Below are 22,295 nucleotides of genomic sequence, written 5' to 3'. Positions count from 1 at the left end.
TCTCACGGAATAAGTGCAAGCCCTCTTTCACAGAGCTTCTTCCAGGAACATTGCTAAAAGTGGCGACTTTAGCCGTCCCTGTGGCGTGAGTGACTTGAGATGGCCAGAGCAGGCATGATAGTAACTGACTGCATGCTCCCTGCTCTGGGGAGTCTGGGGACCACAGTACTGGAGCTGGGAGGACAGTCCAGGTGCCTCACTGTGCAAGTGAAACAAAGAAGACCCAGAGAAGGGAAGTGCTTTGCCCAAGGTCACACAGCTATCCAGAATTTGAGTCTGAACTTCAGCCTGGGTCTACTACCTTGAGTTCTTCTGTAATAATTCAGGGGGTCTGAGAATTCCCAACACACTTGTTTGGTTGACTTGTGAACATTTTCTCTGGACTTCTTGACAACTGTCATCTCCAGATCTCCACTCGGCTGCATGTCCTTCAGCGCTGCCGCTCTCAGCTTCATGCTTGCGGCCCCTAAGAGCAAGTTCACTCCTGGTACGGAGTTCATGGCATTTTCTAGACCAGCTTGATCTTCGCCCTCCTCCCCAGCAGTGCCTCCTTGCTGATCCCTTTGCCCCACCCTGACCAAGTGTTCAGCGGTTGAGATGGAAAAATCCATCTCAAAGCAGAGGGCTTTTAACCTCGCTTTCAGAGGAGTAATTTGTCCACATAACAGGAGGTGAAAATTAAAACAAAGCAGGGCGTAGGTTGGAGCAGTACAGCACCCTTGGGTTTAAGAGTGCCTTTGACCTATTCCCCTCAGACTAGAATGATTGTCTGGGTGCCAGAGAGTTCTCAGAGGAGCCCTTTACTCAGTGGTGTCACTGGCAAGGTGGCATTAGCCCTAAGACCGGCTTTATATGCACTCAGAAAGCAAACCTGGCCGTGCGGGCAGAGCCGGCCCACGTGGAAGCCCGGAGAGGCCATCAGGGGGTCTTCCACTTTTTTGTGTGTGGTACGCGGGCCTGTCACTGTTCTGGCCTCTCTCTTTGCAGAGCACAGGCTCCGGACGCGCAGGCTCAGCGGCCATGGCTCACGGGCCCAGCCGCTCCGCGGCATGTGGGATCTTCCCGGACCGGGGCACAAACCCGTGTCTCCCGCATCGGCAGGCGGACTCTCAGCCACTGTGCCACCAGGGAAGCCCTCCACTTTTTTTTTTTTTTTTTTTTTTTTGCTTGTTCTTGCCACAGGCTGTCATGAGACCAAGAAAACTTGTTTTGAAAATGCTTGACAGCCGAAACAACCTGTTCTCGGCTCTGGACGAGAGCGTCTGTCCTTTCTGACCATTTCTGTACTGTTTGATGTTTGACTAGCTGCTGACTGGAAAAAATGAAGTTGCTATTTTCTTCTCATATTGTTCACAGGCAAGTGCCGGTGGCTTTCCAGGTCCTTGTTTCCCATTTTTTCCAGCCCTTCACCAGAGACATTTTAAGACAGTGCCGGAGTTTAACTGATGAATGAACATTAGCACTTATGAGGATATAACCGATGGTTACATCTCTGCAAGCCGAGCTCTATATGTGGGTTGTCTTTCCCAATCCCATTAGATTTCAACCTGTGATTTTCCACTTGTAGTTTAGTCCTCTCTGGAGAACTTGAATGTGTGAGTCAAAATCTCCAGTTATCCCAGTGGCTACTTTGGCCTTCCGCACTGGTGGCTCTGAGGCCTGCAGCAGCATCTCTGTTCCTCCCCGGGGTCTTGGTCTTGGATGGTCTCAGGTGGGTCCTGTGACTGGGAAGGAGCCACTTCACTTCTTTTCTGCAAATAGAGGGGTTGGACAGGTAAAGAATTGACAGACAATAGCCCCAGGGCACGTTTAGCCAGCTGCTTGTTTTTATAAGTAAAGTTTTATTGGAACACAGCCCCACCCATTCATTTACGTATGGCACATGGCTGCTGTCACTCCAAGGGCAGCGCTGAATTGCAGAGACAGGGTATATAGCCTGCAAAGCTGAAAATACTTGCTGTCTGGCCCTTTACAGGAAGACATTGCCGACCCCTGGATTAGATGACCTTTAGGGTTTTCAAATCCAACTTTCTATGACTTTTGAACTCGTGCAGTTCTTTTACAGCACAAGCTCCTGAAGCACCTAATAAGGGGCTAACTAGAAGGGGGCCTCTCTCTCCCCTGCAGCAGTTACAATGCGAAGCACGCCTTGAGGTTGCTGAAATCTACAAAGGGAGGGGGCTTATTCTGCTGTGTTTGTATAGTTTATTTTGCTGTATGTCTGTATTCGTTTATTGGTCTGAGGGCTCTGGCGTCCTTGGTGTCCACCAATTTTGGTAAAAAGACACCCCAGCTGTATAGGTCTGATTGAATTCAGTGGCATGGTTCAAGGGGGGACGCCCGTCTGTACCCATGTGGAGGAGAACACTGACTCATCTGCTTGGTAACTATAGTAGGAAAGGGAGCCAAATGCTGCCTTGAGAACCTGTGTGGCTGCCTGGACCCACCCCACCTGCTGTTTGTGTTTGCCTGTCTCTGAGTCTGAGCAGTGAGATGGGGCAGGATAGCTCAAAGTGGCAAGGTAGGTTGGTGGCCATGGTGAGAAAAACAGGAAGAAGCCTTGAAAAATGCAGAGACTAGGGAAGAACTAATCTTTTTAATCTTCTTCCCCTGGTGCCAGTCCAAACAAGATTCTAACATAAAATTTGCATCCCAGTGACATGCATCCCATACCCACGTTCCCAGGGCGTAATAGGGGATCCAAAGCACAGAAATGCACGGTCCTCCAGTCAAGGCCACCCTGGCCTATAAAGAAGTTTTGTGCAGACTAGAAAAAGATGCCCCTTTGGGTTGGTGCAGACTTGGCTAATAGCTTTGGGTAAGAGAAACCTCCCCCTTTCTCTAGGCATCTAGCCCTGGGTGAGCAGACAGCTGAGTAAATGGGCAGGGACTGGATTTCAGCCCCCACTTGCTCGTTTGGCCAGACTCCTTGGTGCGGAGCAGATGCTGCCCTCCCCAGTGGAGCAGCCACTCCTGCTACCTGGCATCTTAGAAGTCTGGGGGGGGGCTCCCCTCACAGGGTCTTGCTGACCAACAACAGGTTAACTCTCCTTGGCCTTGGTTTTTGAGACCACAGCAGCCTGGGCTGGTCCCCCGCACGCCCAGTAATACCCATCCCCTCAGCAGTGCCACAGTGCAGGGTGGCTCAGATCCCCGGGGCTGGGAGCACCAAGACATGGTCCTCCCCCAGCTGCACCAAGGGCCCTGATTTAGTTGAGGTGCTTATTTTGGAGAGCCCAAGTCCTGGCTCTTCTTTGCCAACTTCTGACCTAAAACTGGCTCCGCTTAGGAATGCACATAATTTTCCACAGTTAGATCTCAGAGGTAATATGCTAGCAGCACAAAGAAATGTGCTAAGAGGGCCAGAGCAGACGAGCTCACGATGGTGGGGACTGACCTCACTCCCCAGGCGCTGGGTTACACGTCGCCCAGCGTGCGCGGTGACGACATTCCGCCAGGACACCCTCCTCTGCAGGGCGTGTTGTCAGCATGGTTTTGAGAAGGCTGTTATGAACTCTCCGTGGGTGAGACAGCTATGTGGTCAGATCTGGTTTCCACCTCTCAACTCACATTGGAAATTGTACTGGGGCCGGCCAGCCATGTGGGCAAATTTTGAAAGATTACTAACCTACCCTTTTCATTCCGCATCTATCAGCGGTTCCCAGCAGTCCAGAGGCCAGAGGATTGGGAAGAAAGAGAGGCTGGGAGCCCGGGGTAGCCGAGGATTCAGTATCTACTTCCTGTTCCCTTTCTTGGATCTTAAAAGGCTCCTGGGAATAAAAAGGAATGTCGTTTGTCACTGTTCTGAGCCCCTCAACTGTGCAGAGCGCTGTGCTAAGAAGCAGTTAGAGTCCTGTGGACTAGAGCACTTCTCTCTGTGCCCTAGAAAGATGCGACCAGGAGGAGAGTGGGTGGAGTGTGGGCATCAGTGTGGCTGCACCCTGTAGGGAAGGGTGGTGGGAGCCCGTGAAGTTGACATTGGGGAATAGCCCTGTACACTAGTTTCGGACCAGAGCCCCAGGACCTAAGAGAAAGAAATCTCCCAGTTAGCAAATGTTCCCAATTTCAAAATTTTACTGTTCCAAGTCACCAGATGCATGATGATGCCCCACACCTTTAGCTGCAGAGGTCATGGCCAGATATGGGGTGGGGCGCAGTGCTCAGAAGGACCCTTCTAGTGGAACGCAGGTGCACCAGAGCCATGCCTTTCCTGCTCCAAGCCTGTGGCCAGAGAAGGCCCGCCGGGGCTGGCAGTGTGCTGTCGCAGGGCACTGGCTCATATCTGAACCGCACTCTGCCTTTACCATGCACCTGACCTTGGGTAGGTTACCTACTCTCTCCAAGCCTGTTTCTTCATGTGTACAGTGGAAGTAGAGTACCGCTATCTATTTCTCACATGACTGTTGCTTGCATTAAAATGAAGTTGGGGTTTTGTTTTTAACATCTTTATTGGAGTCTAATTGCTTTACAATGGTGTGTTAGTTTCTGCTTTATAACAAAGTGAATCAGCTATACGTATACATATATCCCCATATCCCCTCCCTCTTGTGTCTCCCTTCCATCCTCCCTATCCCACCCCTCTAGGTGGTCACAAAGCACCGAGCTGATCTCCCTGTGCTATGGGGCTGCTTCCCACTAGCTACCTGTTTTACATTTGGCGGTGTATGTATGTCCATGCCACTCTCTCATTTCGTCCCAGGTTACCCTTCCCCCTCTGTGTGTCCTCAAGTCCATTCTCTATGTCTGTGTCTTTATTCCTGTCCTGCCCCTAGGTTCTTCAGAACCTTTTTAGATTCCATATATATATGTGTTAACATAAGGTATTTGTTTTTCTCTTTCTGACTTAACTTCACTCTGTATGACAGACTCTAGGTCCATCCACCTCAGTACAAATAACTCAGTTTTGTTTCTTTTTATGGCTGAATAATATTCCATTGTATATATGTGCCACATCTTCTTTATCCATTCATCTGTCGATGGACACTTAGGTTGCTTCCATGTCCTGGCTATTGTAAATAGAGCTGCAATGAACATTGGGGGTGCATGTGTCTTTTTGAATTATGGTTTTCTTAGGGTATATGCCCAGTAGTGGGATTGCTGGGTTGGATGGTAGCTCTATTTTTAGTTTGCTAAGGAACCTGCAGACTGTTCTCCATAGTGGCTGCATCAGTTTATATTCCCACCAACAGTGCAGGAGGGTTCCCTTTTCAAAATGAGGTTATTTTTAAAAACATATTATAAACTGTAAAATACCAAGGACCAAGTTAGTTCATTTTCTTATCCAACAGCTATTAAATGCCTACTAGGTGCAGGTACTTTCAGGCAGTGTCCCTGGTACTCCAGGCCCTCCTGTAAACAGGAGCTATTCTCTAAATGTGTGTTAAATTAAAGTGCTAGGCGGTGGGAGGGGAGGTTGGGAGAAAAGGAAGCTACTCTGGTTTGAGTTCCTACCGTGTGCCTGGCACTGTTGCCTGACAGCCACCGCACGGGTCCTTTGGGCCCATCAGAGAGAAATACATGGAGGCTCGGGGAGGGTAATAGCAGATTTCCTCTCCAGCCCACTTTTCTCCTCCCAAGCCTCCCCCAGGTCAATAAGCCAGGCCAAATCCAAGCCAAGAATGATCACCCCTGATTCTAGGCCAGCAAGTGGGAATCATGTGAAGTCAGAGCAAAACGAGGCTCTGTCACCACAAGCCAAACCTCATGTTCACAGGGCGCAGGTTTTAGGAGAACAAGGGCCTTTGATGCATGCTCGGAATTCCTTTCATGGCAAGCCGCCGTGAGAAAAATCTCACCCAAACAATGTACTCTTGGCCGAGGGAGGGCTGGTGTCTTTTCAGGCATAAAGCTACCAGCAAGGACCCAGAAGCCACTCAAGGGATTTGTTGGTTTCCCCAGAAGGTCTAGCTTTTTGAAATCAACTTAGCAAAAGATTCCATTCGCCCCTCTGCCCCCGCCCCCCTGCCCCCCAGTGCTGAGTCCTCCCTTGTCTCTAACCCCTGGGAGAGGAGGAGGGGCATGGAGCTCCTGTCCTTGTGTGGGTTTCCAGCTCAGCAATCAATGAATCCTTTTCTCAAGTGTAGCACCAAGTATTTATTCTGATAAAGGATTAAAAAAAAATTTTTTTTAAGAAAAAAGAAGAACTAAAGAGGTTGTTGTCTGGCTTGGTCTCCAAAAACCAGTCCTTAACGATTGACAGTTATCGCCTAGACTTAAGATGATGGATTTAGGAAAGAAGGATATCCATTCATTGTCATTCAGCCATTCAACAGAAATTTAGGGTATTTCTGGGTCACTGAAGTGCAGCCCCCAGAAATGAATGCAGGAAGCCTCCTGTGTCTACACAGAGGGGGAAACATCTAAAGAGCTGCATTTAAAGATGGGCAGACCCACGGCTCCAGAGCCAGCAACACCCGGGGAACTCCTGCCCAGGAAGTCAGCCTGGCCCTGGAGCTAAGAGCACACGGTGGAGGCCTCAGCTGCTCCCACCATTCAGTTCACAAGGCTTCACTGAACCTCAGCGAGACTGAGCCACAAAGCTCCGCCCAAGGGTGACCACAGAGGTAGACAACGTGTATGTAAGGGACGCCAACCAGCAACCCCAGGCAGTTTAGGTAGGATTGTTTTGTTACAGAAGGCAAAAGGAGGCCCCATGGGTGGGGGCTCCCAGGGGACAAATTCCAGCTCAGGAGAAGGAAAAACATTATAACTCTGACAGGTGCTGCAGGCTCTGCGGAGGGCCTGAGGCTTATGCCAGGCCTTGAGTGTGGGTAGGTTTTGGCTAGATAGGGAGGCCCCCAAAATGTTGCATGGTTCAGGAAAGTACCCTTTACCTGCAAAGCAAAGGGACTCCTACATAGCTGGCCCCCAGAATTGCCAAGGAGAATTAATTATTGTTTGTAAAACCCTTTAAGATTCCCTGATGAAAGACCTTGTATAAATGCAAATTATTATTATTGTCATTGAAAGTGCTAGACGTCTGGCCTACTGGCTAATGGCCTGGCAGAGCTCTGAGCAGAAACGAAAGCCAACTCCAGGCAGAAAGTTTGTTCTGGTTGTTCCAGAGCAATAGCAGGAAGAAGGCAGCGGAGGAGGGCTTGGCCCCCGACTGTGAAGTGAAGCCATCCAACTCCCACCCAGGGTGAGCAGGCAGCAGTCTGCCTGGGAGTCCAGGGCCTGTGTGTCCCCTGAGGCCCAGGCCTTACTCAGATTCATCCCTTGCCCCCTGCAGAAACCAGCCCTTGTCTAGCTCAGGAGCTCGGTCGGCATGAACGAGTGAATGTCTGGTTGTCTGCTGGTCTGAAGGATGGATGCTGGCCTCCATACTTGGGGTCCTAAGTCAGACCCAGAGACAAAAGGGAGATAGATAGAAACCTCTTGCCATGCCTTTGATGGTGCTTATTAAGGAGGGAACCCCTTTAGCAAAGCACAGGGAGAGGTCATTTATTAAATTACTGCTTCCACTAAAGAAACTGTCTCTGGCTAAAGTGGTTAAATTGATCCCAAAGCAATAATATTAATAATGGATAATGGTACAGTCGGCTCTCCATGTCTCGTGAGTTCCACATCAGGACAATATTTCAAAAATATTCAAAGAAAAGAAAATATTCAAAGAAAAATATTCCAAAAAGTTCCAAAAAGCAAAGTTTGAATTTGCCAAACACAGCAGCTAGGTACAGAGCATTTACATTGTATTTACAACTATTTACATAGTATGTACGTTGTATTAGGTATTTAAGTAATCTAGAGATGATTTAAAGTATACGGGAGATGTGCATAGGTCATATGCAAGTACAGTCGGATCTCCGTATCTGCATGTTCCATATCCACGGATTCAACCAACGGAGGATCAAAAACCGAGTTGTTTGAATCCAAGGCTGCAGAATCCAAAGATATGAAGGGCCAACTGCTATGCCATTTCTTTTTAATATGAATTTATTTATTTTATTTATTTATTTTTGGCTGTGTTGGGTTTTCGTTGCCATGCACAGGCTTTCTCTAGTTGCGGCGAGAGGGCGCTACTCTTCATTGTGGTGCGGGGGCTTCTCATTGCAGTGGCTTATCTTTGTTGTGGAGCACAGGCTCTAGGTGCACGGGCTTCAGTAGTTGTGGTACGTGGGCTCAGTAGTCGTGGCACGCGGGCTCAGTAGTTGTGGCTTGCGGGCTATAGAGCACAGGCTCAGTAGTTGTGGCTGACAGGCTCTAGAGCGCAGGTTCAGCACAGGTTTAGTTGCCCCGTGACATGTGGGATCTTCCTGGACCAGGGCTCGAACCCGTGTCCCCTGCATTGACAGGCAGATTCTTAGCCACTGCGCCACCAGGGAAGCCCTACTATGCCATTTTATATAACGGACTTGAGCATACTTTTTTTTTTTTTTTTTTTTGCGGTACGTGGGCCTCTCACTGTTGTGGCCTCTCCCGTTCCGGAGCACAGGCTCCGGACGCGCAGACTCAGCGGCCATGGCTCACGGGCCCAGCCGCTCTGCGGCATGTGGAATCTTCCCGGACCAGGGCACAAACCCGTGTCCCCTGCATCGGCAGGCGGACTCTCAACCACTACACCACCAGGAAAGCCCGAGCATCCTTGAATTTTGGTATCCGCGAGGGTCCTGGAACCAGTCTCCTGTGAATACCAGGGGATGACTGTATGTTAGACCTGGAAGTAAGCTCAGAAGCCATCCCCTCACTTTACAGATGAGGCATTTGGGGTACAGAGAGGTGAAGTGGCTCATCCAAGGTCACATAGCAGGTGAGAAGCAGAGCCAGGATCACAACTCAAGCTTGATTATGTCAGGGTAATAATGCCTCCCATTTCATAGTACTTTACAGACGTGGTACTTCTCAACAACCCTGGAGAGTTCTAAGATGACAGATGACTTTACTGTTAAAGGAAGCTTCCGGGTATCCTTTGCTCTTCTGGGGCTCGTTATTTAGAGAACATTTATGGTGCCTCCCGTGTGCACTTGTGTGAATTGCACGTGCCCTTCTTTTCCTTCTCCTGGACATTCAGACCAGGCCTTGTTCTTCTGTAGGGTGCATTAATACTTCCAGAAACCAGGTGGACAAGTGAGAGGGAGGTCAAGTTCATCGCTTTCATCCCTTGTTATCACAGTCATAATTCTACTGAAAAGTCACCCAGTGCAGGTCCCTAAATGAGAGCTAAAGATACCAGTCACCACCTCTGGACACACAGACCTACAAGAGGGCCATTTAGGGGGGTTTGTAAGAACAAACGTAGGTGTAATGGGAGTTGGCAGTAAGGAGCCCTCAACATTCATTACTGGGCCATTGGCAATTCCAGTTTTATGGAGTTTTTTTGTTTTTGTTTTTTAAAAACATAAGCACCTTTCTTCTTTAAATTAATTAATTCATTTTTATTTTTGGCCGCGTTGAGTCCTCATTGCTCTGCACGGGCTTTCTCTAGTTGTGGCGAGCAGGGGCTACTCTTCTTTGTGGTGCGCAGGCTTCTCATTGCGGTGGCTTCTCTTGTTGCAGAGCACGGGCTCTAGGCGAGCGGGCTTCAGTAGTTGTGGCTCGCGGCTCTAGAGCGCAGGCTCAGTAGTTGTGGCACACGGGCTTAGTTGCTCTGCAGCATGTGGGATCTTACAGAACCAGGGCTCGAACCCATGTCTCCTGCATTGGCAGGCGGATTCTTAAACAATGCACCACCAGGGAAGTCCAATTTTACGGAGTTTTAATGAAGGAGAATGAGATATGCCTAAAATGATGTTTGGGAGGGGGAGGATCACCAAATCAAAGAAATTTAGAAATCACCGCTCCCATGCCTTCGTTGTGTGAATGAGGAAACGGAGGAGTGATTCAGTGTCACACAGCAGATCCCGAGGGGGAGGCCTGGTCTCTGCACTCAGCTGCCAGCGCCTTTTCCACTGGAAATCATGGCGTTGTGGAAAGAATGTGCTCTTTGGAGTCAAGCAGCTCTGGAATCATAAACAGCATTGCCACCTATTAGCTGTGTGATCTTAGAAAAGTTACTTTGCATCTCTGAATTGTAGATTTCTCATTGGCAAAAATAAAGATTTAGGTGTCCCCCACTTTTTGAAAGTTCGCTTTATGCCACTTTGCTTTTTCTTTTTTGCGGTACGCGGGCCTCTCACTGTTGTGGCCTCTCCCGTTCCGGAGCACAGGCTCCGGACACGCAGGCTCAGCGGCCATGGCTCACGGGCCCAGCCGCTCCGCGGCACGTGGGATCCTCCAGGACCGGGGCACGAACCTGCGTCCCCTGCATCGGCAGGCGGACTCTCAACCACTGCACCACCAGGGAAGCCCCACTTTGCTTTTACAAAAGACCTACATTAGTACCTGTTTTCAGTAACTAAAAGACATCCAAAGAGGATTTTCACTTTTATCAAAAAAGGCAAAAAAGCAAAAATAGCATTCAGCGTTTGTTTTGTGGCAAACCCTTGTAGAGGCAGAGCGCACCCTGAGCAGCCAGAGTGGCGCCGCCAAGCTCCTTCCCCAGGAACCACACTCAGCATCTCAGCATCAGGCCACCATAGCTTTGAACTGTGTCTGCGAGCATCTTGCTCTGTCTCATTTTATTTTTGCGTCCGTTAGCAAGATGTGTCCTAAGTTAATTGCTTCTTCGCTTTATGCCATTTCGAAAGGTTTCATAGGAATGCTCTACCTTCAGATGGTGGGGGGAACCTATACTAATACCTGCGTGGTAGTAGTCCCATTAGGAGGAGTAAACGTAAAATAGTATAGATGAAAACAAATAGCGTGAAGTCTAGCATGTAGTAGGCACCTCCCTTCCTTTATACTCCTGGCTTCCAGACTTTTTTACCACAATCCACAGGAAGACATTTATTTTACATCCACAAAAGTTTCACACACAAAAATTTCTACTTGCCACATGTGATGTACTCTGATTTTGATTTCATTTTATTTTAATGCTGGTCAGGACCCACTAGGTTGATTTCACGACCCACTAATGGATTACACCTATCGTTTGAACAAGCCTGTTTCATACCATGTGTGGATATCATTTATCCACATTGTATGTATGTCCTGCCTTTCCTTCCAGGCCTTTCCCCCCTCCCTCCCTCTTTGTAACTGGCACACGGCCACACAGCTAGCTGTTGCCAACACGTGCCGGGCCCTGTGCTCGTGCAGGGTGGAATGAGCCCTGCGGGCCTGCAGGGCAAGTGAGCTCTGCTTCTGCGCCCCTCCCCATCTTTGCCATGAACCTCAGCATGGTTGAGAGGACCCGTAGGGCCCTCCACCTGCAGAAGTTCTGCCTCCTGCCAGCCTGCTGTGGAACTTGTCCACACTCCCAGCCCAGGAGCCCACCTGAAGTTCCCATTAAGGCCATTGCACCCCAGCAGGGAGGGTAGGTTGCGGATGTCCTCTCCCATCCAGTAGTTTCTTCTTTGGGAATTGCTGCTTTTCCATCTGTAAGCCCAGAAAGCCAGGCGTCTGGGAATATCATTTCAGCTGCTGGGCGGGGGGATTAGACTGAAGAGGGACCATGGCCGTCCTCGCTGCCCCTCGCCCAGATCTTCGGGGGTATCTGTGAGCACCCAGCTAGGAGGGCGAACACCCAGAGTGTGGGCGTGACCAGGGGGTGCACTCAAAAGGCAGCAGGCAGGGGCCTGAGCCGCGCCGGGAGACAGAGCTTCGACCTCTAGATGCTGAGAGTCTGTTGGGAGAAACCCAGTTTACAACCAGGCAAGCATTACTTAAAAGCCCCAGAGAGACTCTCTTGGGGTGAAGAAGATTGTTTCGTGCTCCAAAGAGTTGATCTCCTAAGCGTTCTCGAAGCCCTTTGGGGGTCCGGCACTGTCCTTTGCAGGCCGATGCCTGGCGATGCTGAGCGGAAGCCTGGAGGCAGCATCCCCGCTGGGGCATGACCAGGCCCCGCACTACGCATGGTCAGCTCGCCTGGGACCCCGAGCACTTCCTCTTTGAGGGCCATCCTTTGGTTTTTCCCCTGTTGCTGATTAAGGGGAGGAGGGTGATCTGTGACTTTGACGGTGACTCACCGCCATCAGACAGGCGGCGGCTTCTCCCCAGCAGTCCAGCGCAGGTGAGCTGCGTGGGTAGGAGATCCCAGCACCCTCCACAGGCATCTGCATGGCCACCAGCACCTCCAGGGCTGAGCTCCCACCTGTGCGGCCCTGGGCAGAGCCAGCAGAGAACATGAGATGCCCGTTGCCAAGGCACCTGCCATCCGAGGCACACCAGGCAGGCGCAGATGGTGAGACAAGGTGGACAAAGGGTGGTGGCTCTGCTCTGGGGTCCCAGGCCTCAGGCAGCGCCATATTCCTTAGCCCCACCTACCCACTGTCTGCCCTAGCCTTGGCCCAGCCAGGGGCACTGCATCATCTCAGCTGACATACACCCGCCGGGGAGAGGGGGGCCGGCCTTTCTCAGTGGCCACACTGCTGCCCCCTCCTCCCAGCTTCTCATCAAGCAGGTTCATGATGGAAAGAGCATCAGCCTGAGAGTAAGGAGATAGGGAGGGTGGGCTCAGATTCTGCCTACTAGCTCCGGGGCCTTAAGGCAACCCCTTGGGACAGCCATGCATTCATTCATTCATTCCTGCTGTCAGGCCCTAAGGAAGGTGAGCACCATGGGACACTAAGGGTAAACCACCACCAAATTCTGCCCCCAAGGGGCTTCCAGAGAAGAGCTAGGCCAGCCCTTAGTTTTCCCTTGCCTGTAATGATCGGACTATATGGCCGCTAAGGTTCCTTTCTGTTGTAAAATTTTATAATTCTAAAGTACATCTTTAAATAAGCCAAGCTTTCACAGTCGTTTGAGAAATGTTTGTTGAATTGCTGTGTGTCGGGCTCTAGACTTGCAGCTGGGCTGCAGAGATGTCTGAATATGAGCAGCGGGGCTTGCCGTGAAGGAGCCTCTAGTGGGACGTCGGGGGATGGCTGGACTGCGACAGACGCTTGCAGACAGAGCTGGGAGCCCAGGGGAGGAAGGCAGCCCTGCGGCTGGGGGAGCGCACGAGGACTGCCCTGCCCCTCCCTCTCATTTGGCCAGTTGGCCCACGTGGCCTCCTCCCCTCAGACACTGCAGCAGGGGGCGCCCGGGGAGCAGAGGCGACTACAGCCCCCCACCCCGAGCCCTGAGCAAGGCCTGGCCCTGCAGTTGCAGAAGCTGGCTGCGCGCTGCTCAGGCCCCAGAGGAACTGGCCCGGCTCCAGGAGGCCTCCTCGGAGAGTCTCAGAAGGAGAAAGAACCACTAGGTAATTGTGATCATTTCAGTGTGCATTGACAAATACCCTGTGATTTAGAAGGAGCCAGATTTCATCCCAATACTTTGATGTCTAGAAATGGATCCCAGGTGATTGTTTGTTGAAGTCCTCCTAAAACAGCATTTTATTTAATTCAACACATACTGAGACTACAGTCTCAGCCTTCTCACGGGCGAGGAGCCCGAGCTGTGTAAGACAGAGCCTAGACACCAGTCTAACATCTCAGACTCGAGGCAGACCATGGCTGGGCCTGAGGTTGGAGGCCACTGTGCCATGGAACCCAGCAGAGGGGAGATTGATTCCAGTCGAGGGCGAGGGCCTCTGCCCGAAGCTGTGAGCGTGTGATACTGTGTTCTCGGTATGATATCAAGCCTTCGCATCTCAAGTGTGTTAGTTTCCTTGTTTTGCGATCTTGGACCCCCTAAAAATGAACCAGGCCTGCTCAAGGGTTGGCACGTTTAGGGAGACCATGTACATGAACTAGTTACAACGACTTGTTTGTTCCTAAAGCCCATACCAGCAGCCAGGCTGACATCGCTCAGGGCACAGCTACAAAATAAGCTCCCATCGTGCCGGGCGCTTGCTTACCAAGGCGCCCAGGGTTGGATGGGCCGTCTTCACAGTGGCCTTTGGAGGGTTTGGGGTGACAGGCATTGAGGCAGACCCGGGTCTCTCTATAGAGATTCTATTATAAGGATGACCCCTTTGCCACGGGGACAGTAACCCCAAGTGAGTCAGTATTTACAGTGGCCGTTCGGGACAATGAGGACAAGGCAAGACCACAAGGAGATTAGCGGGACTTGTCTTACACTGTTTACGGCACTGCTTTGATTTCAGACCACAGTCGTCTTGCTTATGACTGATTAAAAACATGTGGCAGTTGAAGTCACAGCTGCAGAAGAAAATTGGAAAAAGAAAGGAGCCTTAGATGTTTGGGAACTTGCCTCTATTTGCAAAAATGAATTCTGACTTGATTTGTGTGTCCTTGATTTCCTGACGAGGAGGTTCGCGTCCCCGAACCTCTCCTCGCACCCCGCGCTATCCACCGCCACCCTGGCCTGACTCAGCAAGCGTCGTAAGGCTCGTCTGACGATTGCCCAGAGGAAAGCATTTGCGAATTCCAGAAAGAGGCTACTGAGTCCAGTTTGGGAAGAGAGCAATTGCTTAGGCTCCTGCCAAGTACAAGGCCCCAAGTCTATGAGGCTGAAGGCGGCAAGATCACAGGGCCTCCTCCTTGAAGTGGCGCTCCCGCAGCAAGACGAGCGCCGGTGGCACTGCGCTCAGGGTGTATCTTAGCTAAACTGGCTCAGCGTCTGTTTTCTCACCTGCGAAATGGGACCTTGACTCCTGCCCCACGCGACAGTGTTGTGAGTGCCACCTGTGCGATGTTTAATCTGCTTTGCGGGCTTCCTTCCTCTTTCCCCGGAGTCTCCAACCTCTTAGGGCTTTTGATTCTCTGTTGTTTTCATTTTCTTAAAGCCATACTGATTCAATTGTTCAGATGTTGATTGCATGGATTTTTGTTCTTTTGAAAAGGTCCACTGAATAAATCAAGACCTATAATTCCAGCGGGGAAAATCCCTTTTGATGAGACTTGCTGAAGAAAGTTTCCGAACTGCCCTCATCTCAAGGCCTCTGAGGATCTTCCTGACAGCTCCCTGTCACCACTCTCTTTAGTGCCCCAGAGCCCCTTCCCCAGAACACATAGATGATTGGATTTTCCAGGCATTGTTTCCCCTGACAACTTAGTTTGAGCTCCCTGACTCTGGACCTCCTCTCAGTTGGAGGGCAGACATGGCCGAGAGGAACAGGCCTTCCTTCCCTCTCACCAGCTGCCTGTGGTTCCCTGAACATCTGCTCAGAGCTCTGCCATGTTTGTGAAAAAGTATCCCAGCTAAGGCGACCACCGTCTCCCCTCGCCACCATCACCTACGGTGCATCGGGGCCTGGGCTAGGCTGGTGCCTTCATTGAACAGGTGAAGAGTCAAGACACAAAGAGGTTAAGTGGCTTGCTCAAGGTCACGTGGGTATCTCAGAACCATTACTGGGTGGCACTTAGAGATTGCCAAGTATCCATCTTCCTGTTAGAGGTGAGGAAACTGAGGCCCAGCTCCCGATGACCCCACGAGCCAGGGCCTGGACTAGAGCCCGTGTGGACAGTGCCCTTTTCACTTGCCCAACTGCCTCCCCTTTATAGTACTTGTTGACCTGGACAGAAAAAGGTCTGTCTGAGGACTGGGCCCACTTCAGTACCCCCATCTGGGGTAGCCAGAGCCACATGACTCTTGAACATCCACGTAGTCCACGGCTGCGACCTCCCCCCGACCGAGCTTTTGACCAGAGCCACGCACGGGAGCACACGCAGCAGCTCAGGCGGAAGCCGGCCGGGGCGCGGGTGCCTCCCGCTCGCACCACGCGCACGTCTCCAGCAGCTCCGGGCTGCATTTCAGGAGGTGCGCGGTGTCCCAACGACTTTGGCTGGGTGTCCAATCCTGAGACTGACCACCTCTGTGCCTCCAGCTACCAGCTCAATACGATATGTGAAAAATGATCCAAGAAGGCCCAGGGGAAAGGATGAACCGGGAGCAAGGACCACAGGACCTCTCCATCCACACGGGGGTTTTCTCTTCTGCAGCCACACGTGCCCTGGCTGTCCGCCTCTCCCCCTCAGACCCAGCTGGGTCCCCACGGTAACAGCTGACACCTGTTGATCAACTAGTTTGCCAGGTACCAGGCCAAGTGCTTACATGGAACGTCTCATTTAATCCTCATGAGGACTATACTTTAAGGTAGGCGTCATGGCTCGCCTCTCATAGTTGAAGAAATTAAAGCTAAACCGGTGAGTCACTTGCCCGGGTGGTACAGCCAGTAAAGCGCAGGGCCAGGCCTTGAGCCCACACTGCCTGCCCTTCACAGCCTCCAGCCTGCAAGGCCCTGGATCATCAGGCGCAGCTCCCTGCCTTGAAGATGAGGGACTGGCGCCCAGAGAAGGGAAGAGACTTGCTCCTGGACCCAAGGCCCAGAAGAGTAGACCTGCTGAGCAGCCTAGCACCCTGATTCCTGGCCTCAGGGGTCTGTCTGCTCCGCCCCTGCTGCGCCTGTGAGCTGAGGCCAGGAGCCAGTCCTGCTTCCAATTCATGGAAAACCTACCTGGCCTCAGCCTGGGGTCAGTTCTTTAAGTTTTATTCTGCTAGCCTGAGACTCTGGGATTGGATGGAGTTGTGATCTTATAAAACCCAGAGTGAAGGGACTTCCCTGGCGGTCAAGTGGTTAAGACTTTGTGCTCCCAGAGCAGGGGGCATGGGTTCAATCCCTGGTCGGGGAACTAAGGTCCTGCATGCCACACAGCGCAGCCAAAAAACTAAATAAAACCCAGGGCAGAGGGACTGAGATCAGTGAAGAGGGTCAGAGCCTTATGCTGTCCTAAGGCATATTTAGCTCGAATTTGGTCTAAAGATAATGTCTCTTCCAGTGGGAGTAGAATGAGGAGCTTGGCCGACTCAAGGCCTCCCTCCCTGAGGGCCCTTTTGGCCAGTTAAGGGGGGACGTGAGAAGACCTTCCCCCCACCCCCCCGTAACACACTTAGACTTTTAAAGCTTACCATACACTTCGTCTTTGGGTGAAAGCGTTTTTTAAAAGGTGACAGACAACTAGTGCCATTGGCAGGCAATATACTCTGGGCAGCTCTCCATCTTCTCTGATTAAAAACTGAAACAAATGAAAACAGCACTTCAAAAGAAAACCTATAAATGGATGGGAGCCAGTTGTCATTCTCCCCTTCCTTCTCGCCTCCGTGAGCTGACTTGGTGAGGATCCGCATTGAGAAGCACTCATGACAACAGCTGGTGGCATCATGCCGTTAACTAGCCCTTCTCCACACTGCTTCCCCCGGGCGTCACACTCTTTGCCCTGGCAGGGAAAGCCCAGGACACAACAGGAAACTTCAGAACTTTCTGAAGAAGGAGAGAGCTTGCTGCAAAGCTTGCTCCCTCTTGCCAAGACCTTTCGGTCTAAGGAGCTTGCACTGGTGTGGCCCCTCCCCCAGAAGTGTCCAAGGAAAAACTGAGCTGATGAGATTTGCCCAGTGTGAGGCCAGGCCTGAGGAGGGAGAGCGGGGGAGAGATGCCCCTGCCCCCGTGCCCAGGGCCCGTTCCAGCAGCAGCCAGCACCGCTCCCTCATCGGGCACCTATCTTGGAGCCAACAGCCTGTGCCCCTGGTGTCCTCCCCTGTGACTTGGGACAGGGACGCCACCCTGCCCAGTGGTGCTGGGGTACGTCACACTCCACGGTGTCCTTCAGGCAGTAACGCAGATGCAGCGGAGACGGGCAGCGGCCTGTCAACATCTGACCCTCTGCAGAAGGGCCACCAGGCTCCCCTCCAGCAAACACAGATACCGCTGGGGAAATAGCAGCAGGCGAAACACGGGGAAGGAACGAACGGCCCTCACGTCCGAGTGGCGGCAGCCAGTTGACAAGGTTCCTTCCCGCACGTCTTTTGCGTGTGCGTCGCATCAGGGTGGGCTTGTTGCCCCTCCTCACTGTGGGGAAACAAAGCTCAGGGCTTCTCTCGCCCCGCCAGGCTCACCCTAGGTCGGGGGCCCCTTCTGCCTCATCACAGTCCCCCTTCCCATAAGGGCGAGGGATTTGAGGCAAGGGGTTTGAGGTCCTCAGTCTCAGAGCAGGTGGTGGTCTGGCTGGGTCAGGATGCAGATGGAGGAAGGTGTTTATCCTTCTCACTAACCGTCGGCACAGGTTGAAGTTTGAGAATGGACGACAGTTTATACTTTTCTTCCTCAGAAGCTGAACGTTGCATTCGCCTGCATTGTGGGGTTGCTGTCTCTCACTTCCCTCTACAGCGTGCAAGGGACGTGCTTTAACTGCTCTTGCAAACCTGGTGGCCGTCGGTAGTTACCTTAATTACAGCCATGAAGTCCACACTGGGCCCTCTGTATGGGCAGGCCTGTGGGGTCACAGAGAAGGGGACATGCCCCCTGCTTTCCAGGTCTGGGAGGGCAGCCCGGCCAGCAAGCCATGTGCACACGTGACACGTGCCCCAGCAGAAGCACAGAGAGCGTCTGCAAGCAGGGAGAGGACCTTCTGGTGACCAGGGAAGCCTTGATGGCGGCAAGGGCGTTTGGCCTGAGCGTGACTAAAGCCCCGAGGTGGAAATGGCACGTGTGAGGGAAGAGCAGATGGCCACACTGGAGGGGGCGGGAGTGCAGGCCGGCATCCTGGACCGTGCGTGGGCTTCAGGGGGCTTGCGGCATCCCCCAACTGCATGTGACATCACAGTGAGACTTACCTGCAGTTTTTCTGGGAGAGGATCCTTAGCTTTCTTAGCTTCTCAAAGGTCGGGGGAGGCACGATCCCAAAAATGTAACTGAGAAAAAGTGCAAATAGTAAAAATCGTGGCATGCCAGGCTGCGAGTTTGGGCAGATGAAAGGTCTCGGTTGGGGTAGTGACTGAGACCCACATTCAAAGAGAATTGATTTAGTTGCAACAGAAAAGCGAAGTAAGCCTTTTTTTTTTTTTTTTTTTTTTGGCGGTACACGGGCCTCTCACTGTTGTGGCCTCTCCCGTTGCGGAGCACAGGCTCCGGACGCGCAGGCTCAGCGGCCGTGGCTCACGGGCCCAGCCGCTCTGCAGCACGTGGGATCCTCCCGGACCGGGGCACGAACCCGTGTCCCCTGCATCAGCAGGCGGACTCTCAACCACTGCGCCACCAGGGAAGCCCACAAAGTAAGCCTTTTGTCCCAGGGAGAAACAGCAGTTTTGTGAAAGGTAACAAGAGAGGGAGCCCAGGTGTTGGGACACAGGGGAGGAAGAGGAAGAAACTTCAGGATGACTTCACCGCAGGGGTTTAGGGAGAAGTGGAAACTGAGGGTTCTGTTACAGAAGTACCAGGGGGCCGAAGCACTTTCAAATGAGTAATATTGATGAAAAAGCACATTTGGAACACACTGGCTTGAGTTATAGAGAGACGCCCAGGTCACAATGTCCTGGAGGTGGTTGGAAATGTGGGCCTGGAAGTTTGGGAGATAAATAAGGGCTGGAGACCCAGATTTGGGGTGGGGGGAGGGGCAGATTCTCTGCTGAGGGTGTTTCGAGCCTGAGAGGATGCGAGGGGAGTGGCGAGCGGGACCGGGACCGGAAGAGTAGCCAACTCGATTTCTATGGGAGTGGGGAAGGCGGGAGGGAGAGGAAGAGGGACGGAGCGGGTCTAGATGTGTAATGTCCCAGGGACAGAGAGCTTCCAGACACGGGGGCCCACGCATGAATGTGGCAGGGAGGCTGCAGAGACTGGGACTGAAAAAATTCAGCAAAGCACGGAAATTTGAAAGAGGGTTTCCGGTGACTTGGCATTAGGAGAGGGGATCAGGCAGGTGTCATCAATGGCTGCTCTTAGCGGCGACTTAGTGGCGACCCCGGGGCTGCTGAGTTTTGTGGGGCTCTTCGCCCGACGCTGAACCACCCATTTGACGCTGAACCGCCAACAATGAACCACCCTTTTGAGTTTCATGACTGCTGAGCTGTTCTCTGCTCTCTTCTCACAGACGGGTTTCGCCTTGTTGCCTGTTGCAGCTTCAGCAGGTCTGCCCTCTGCCTTTAAGTTAGCTCCCCGATTCCTAATGTGGGGCTTCTGACCTCCTGGGAGCCTGGAGCGCCAAGCTTATTAGAACCATGTCCTAAATAACATAGACGTGGGTGAGGTACTGAGGCCTTTGTGGTACTGATGGTGACAGGTGTCTTGGTGGCCCTTCCTAGCTCAAGTCACAGGTCCAGGTGAGCCACTTCTGGATAAGTCCGGTGTGACTGCTCTGATCTCACGGGCATCAGGGGTGCGGGAGGGAAGCCTGGCAGGCACATGCGGTGCGCACCGCAACCTCTGCGGCTTCCTCTCCCTCTGCTTTCTACTTCACCCTTTCTCTTCCGGAAGAGTGTTTAGTTCCCAGCTCCTGACAAGCCCTCCCATGCCCCCAGGCCTCTGCTCCTGCTGTGTCTTTTGCCTCGAACACCTGTAAAATGGCTACTTCACCGCCTCCTTCACTGGTTGCCCGAGGCTGGTGCCTCATGGCATTGCCGTAAATGCCCTCACCACTGCAGTTGGTATCTCTCATGTGTCTGCTCCTTCTCTAAACTGAGATCACCTGCATGGTAGGTGCCACATCTGGGTCATCTCACAACCCTTGGCACCTAAGGCAGTGCCTGGCACAGTCATGTGCCCCTCTCCTGCCGTTTGACAGAGAGCCTGCTTCTCCAGATTCAAACCTGGTTGCGGAAAAGCCAAACGGTCTGCCCCAGACCCTGTCACTAGTCTGTGGCTGACCGGGGAACGTTCTCCTGATACCCAGCCTGGCTTTCTTTCCAGTAGATCGAACTACGAATACGTCTGCCAACGAATGGAGGCCGTGGATCACTTAGAAATCCCTCTTATTAGACCCTCTCTGTCTATATGAAGTCGGAGATCCACCTGAGTAAACGTGCAACCTTGTTGATATTTCAGATCACAGAAACGACTGGGTGGTTGGCTTGATCACTCTCTGGCTTGTAGCTTGGACCCTTGGCTTTGACCTGGGGAAGGGCAGACGGAACCCGAGTCCTGATGTCTAATAGGAATTGGCAGCCAGGAAGGTCCGGGTACAGGCCCTTTAAATATCCATGAGAGATAGCACGGTAGTGAACTGTGTGGACCTCCCTTGGAAAAATCCAGAGGGCTTTGCATCAGCAGGGAAGGAAAATCCAATCCAAGATGCACGAACAATAAATAACAACTGTTCCGAGTTAGGTTGAAAGCTCTGAGTTGCACTTTTTTTTTTTTTCAAGATGTTTGTGCTAACCGCAATTTTTTTTCTCCCCCTTTCCCACCAGGGCTTATTTCAAAACCTTTGTCCCTCAGTTCCAGGAGGCAGCGTTTGCCAATGGAAAGCTCTAGGAAACACCAGTCTTGAGAGGTGGCCAGCCAGACTGCTCTGTCCACATGCGTGTCAGCACATATGGCCGCTTCCTGGAAGCCATTGGAATGTCTTCACGGCAGCATTTCACTCACACAGCAGCTTTGCGCCCCGACTGGAACCCACACTTGAGCTGGCTGGCGGGCACCTGGGTCCCAGAGCCCCCCACCTCTGGTTGCCCCCTTTTTGTTTTCCTTCAGTATACTTCTTAGTTGGAAGAAATAAAGTCACAAATCAGGATGCTGTTACTTTTCCAGGGAACGTAAGACATCATAAATGCACACACCCTGATTCCAAAGCCTCTGTCTCTGAGACCTCTTTTAAGTTTTCAGATAAAACACCCATTTGCTCTTTTCTTTCTCCCTGGAACTAGCGCCTTGTGCGTGTGTGTTTCACACCCAACCTTTCCCATTTGGACAGTCCCTCACTGGAAAGGTGCTGCCTGAATGAGTCTGACCAACTGGCAAGGTTTCAGCTGGGCCCTAGGCCAGCGCTCGGGAACAATTGGGAGCCAGCGTCAAACGCCGCTCCCCCATCCATCTCCAGGCCCCTGTGTGTGTGCCGTGTACAAAGCCCATCCTGACCCAGGAGGCGGTCGTTAAAGGTTGCTGAATGCATCAAGGAACCCATCTCTCTCTCCATCCCTCCTCCCGAGGCTGATGGGAGAGTTGTTTGGGCTGACGAAGGACTGTGCGAATTATACCTGCAAGACACAGGTTGGGTCCCGTGGGTGATCCCTGGGCTCAGGCCTGCCAGCTCCGCAGCCGTCCGGGAACGGAGCGGGGGAAGGTACCCTGAGCAAGCTCCATCTTCCCTAAATGTATGGATTATCAGAGCCAGGCGGGGTTTCAGAAGTCACCTTGCTTCCACGCCCAGCCCCTCTCCCCTGCTACTCCCTTCAGTGTCAGAGGCGAGATCTAAGGCCCACAAGCTAAAGAAACTCTCCCAGCAAATCAGGGCAAACCTGGGAGTCGGGAGCCGTCACACGACTTCCCTCAACTTACACCCAGGCTGGCCACAGCCACCTTGCCCGCTTGACAAGGTCTAGTTTAGTTTAGCGGCGTTCCACCCTGAGGGCTTTCGACACAGGGAAGTGGGACCTCGGCGCGAAGG

General features: G+C 52.2%; 1 protein-coding gene across 2 annotated transcripts in view; it reads left to right on the top strand.

Moving 5' to 3' along the window:
* The window catches only part of BABAM2 (BRISC and BRCA1 A complex member 2), a 437,255-nt gene extending 415,836 nt beyond the window's left edge, over window positions 1-21,419 (top strand). Inside the window, exons 12-14 of one of the 2 annotated variants that reach the window (XM_065890614.1) lie at window positions 2,522-2,538; window positions 18,437-18,451; window positions 21,100-21,163. In XM_065890614.1, coding sequence (XP_065746686.1) covers window positions 2,522-2,538; window positions 18,437-18,451; window positions 21,100-21,163 — 96 coding nt within the window. Of the gene's footprint in view, window positions 1-2,521; window positions 2,539-18,436; window positions 18,452-21,099 lie in introns of both variants that reach the window. The other variant, XM_065890615.1, reaches the window with a different exon arrangement.
* Window positions 21,420-22,295: the final 876 nt, after the last annotated feature.

This window comes from Phocoena phocoena, chromosome 14, assembly GCF_963924675.1.
Source record: "Phocoena phocoena chromosome 14, mPhoPho1.1, whole genome shotgun sequence".
Classification (NCBI taxonomy): domain Eukaryota; kingdom Metazoa; phylum Chordata; class Mammalia; order Artiodactyla; family Phocoenidae; genus Phocoena; species Phocoena phocoena.
The sequence above is the reverse complement of the archived record's forward strand: the minus strand, read 5'-3'. Positions and strand labels throughout refer to the sequence as shown.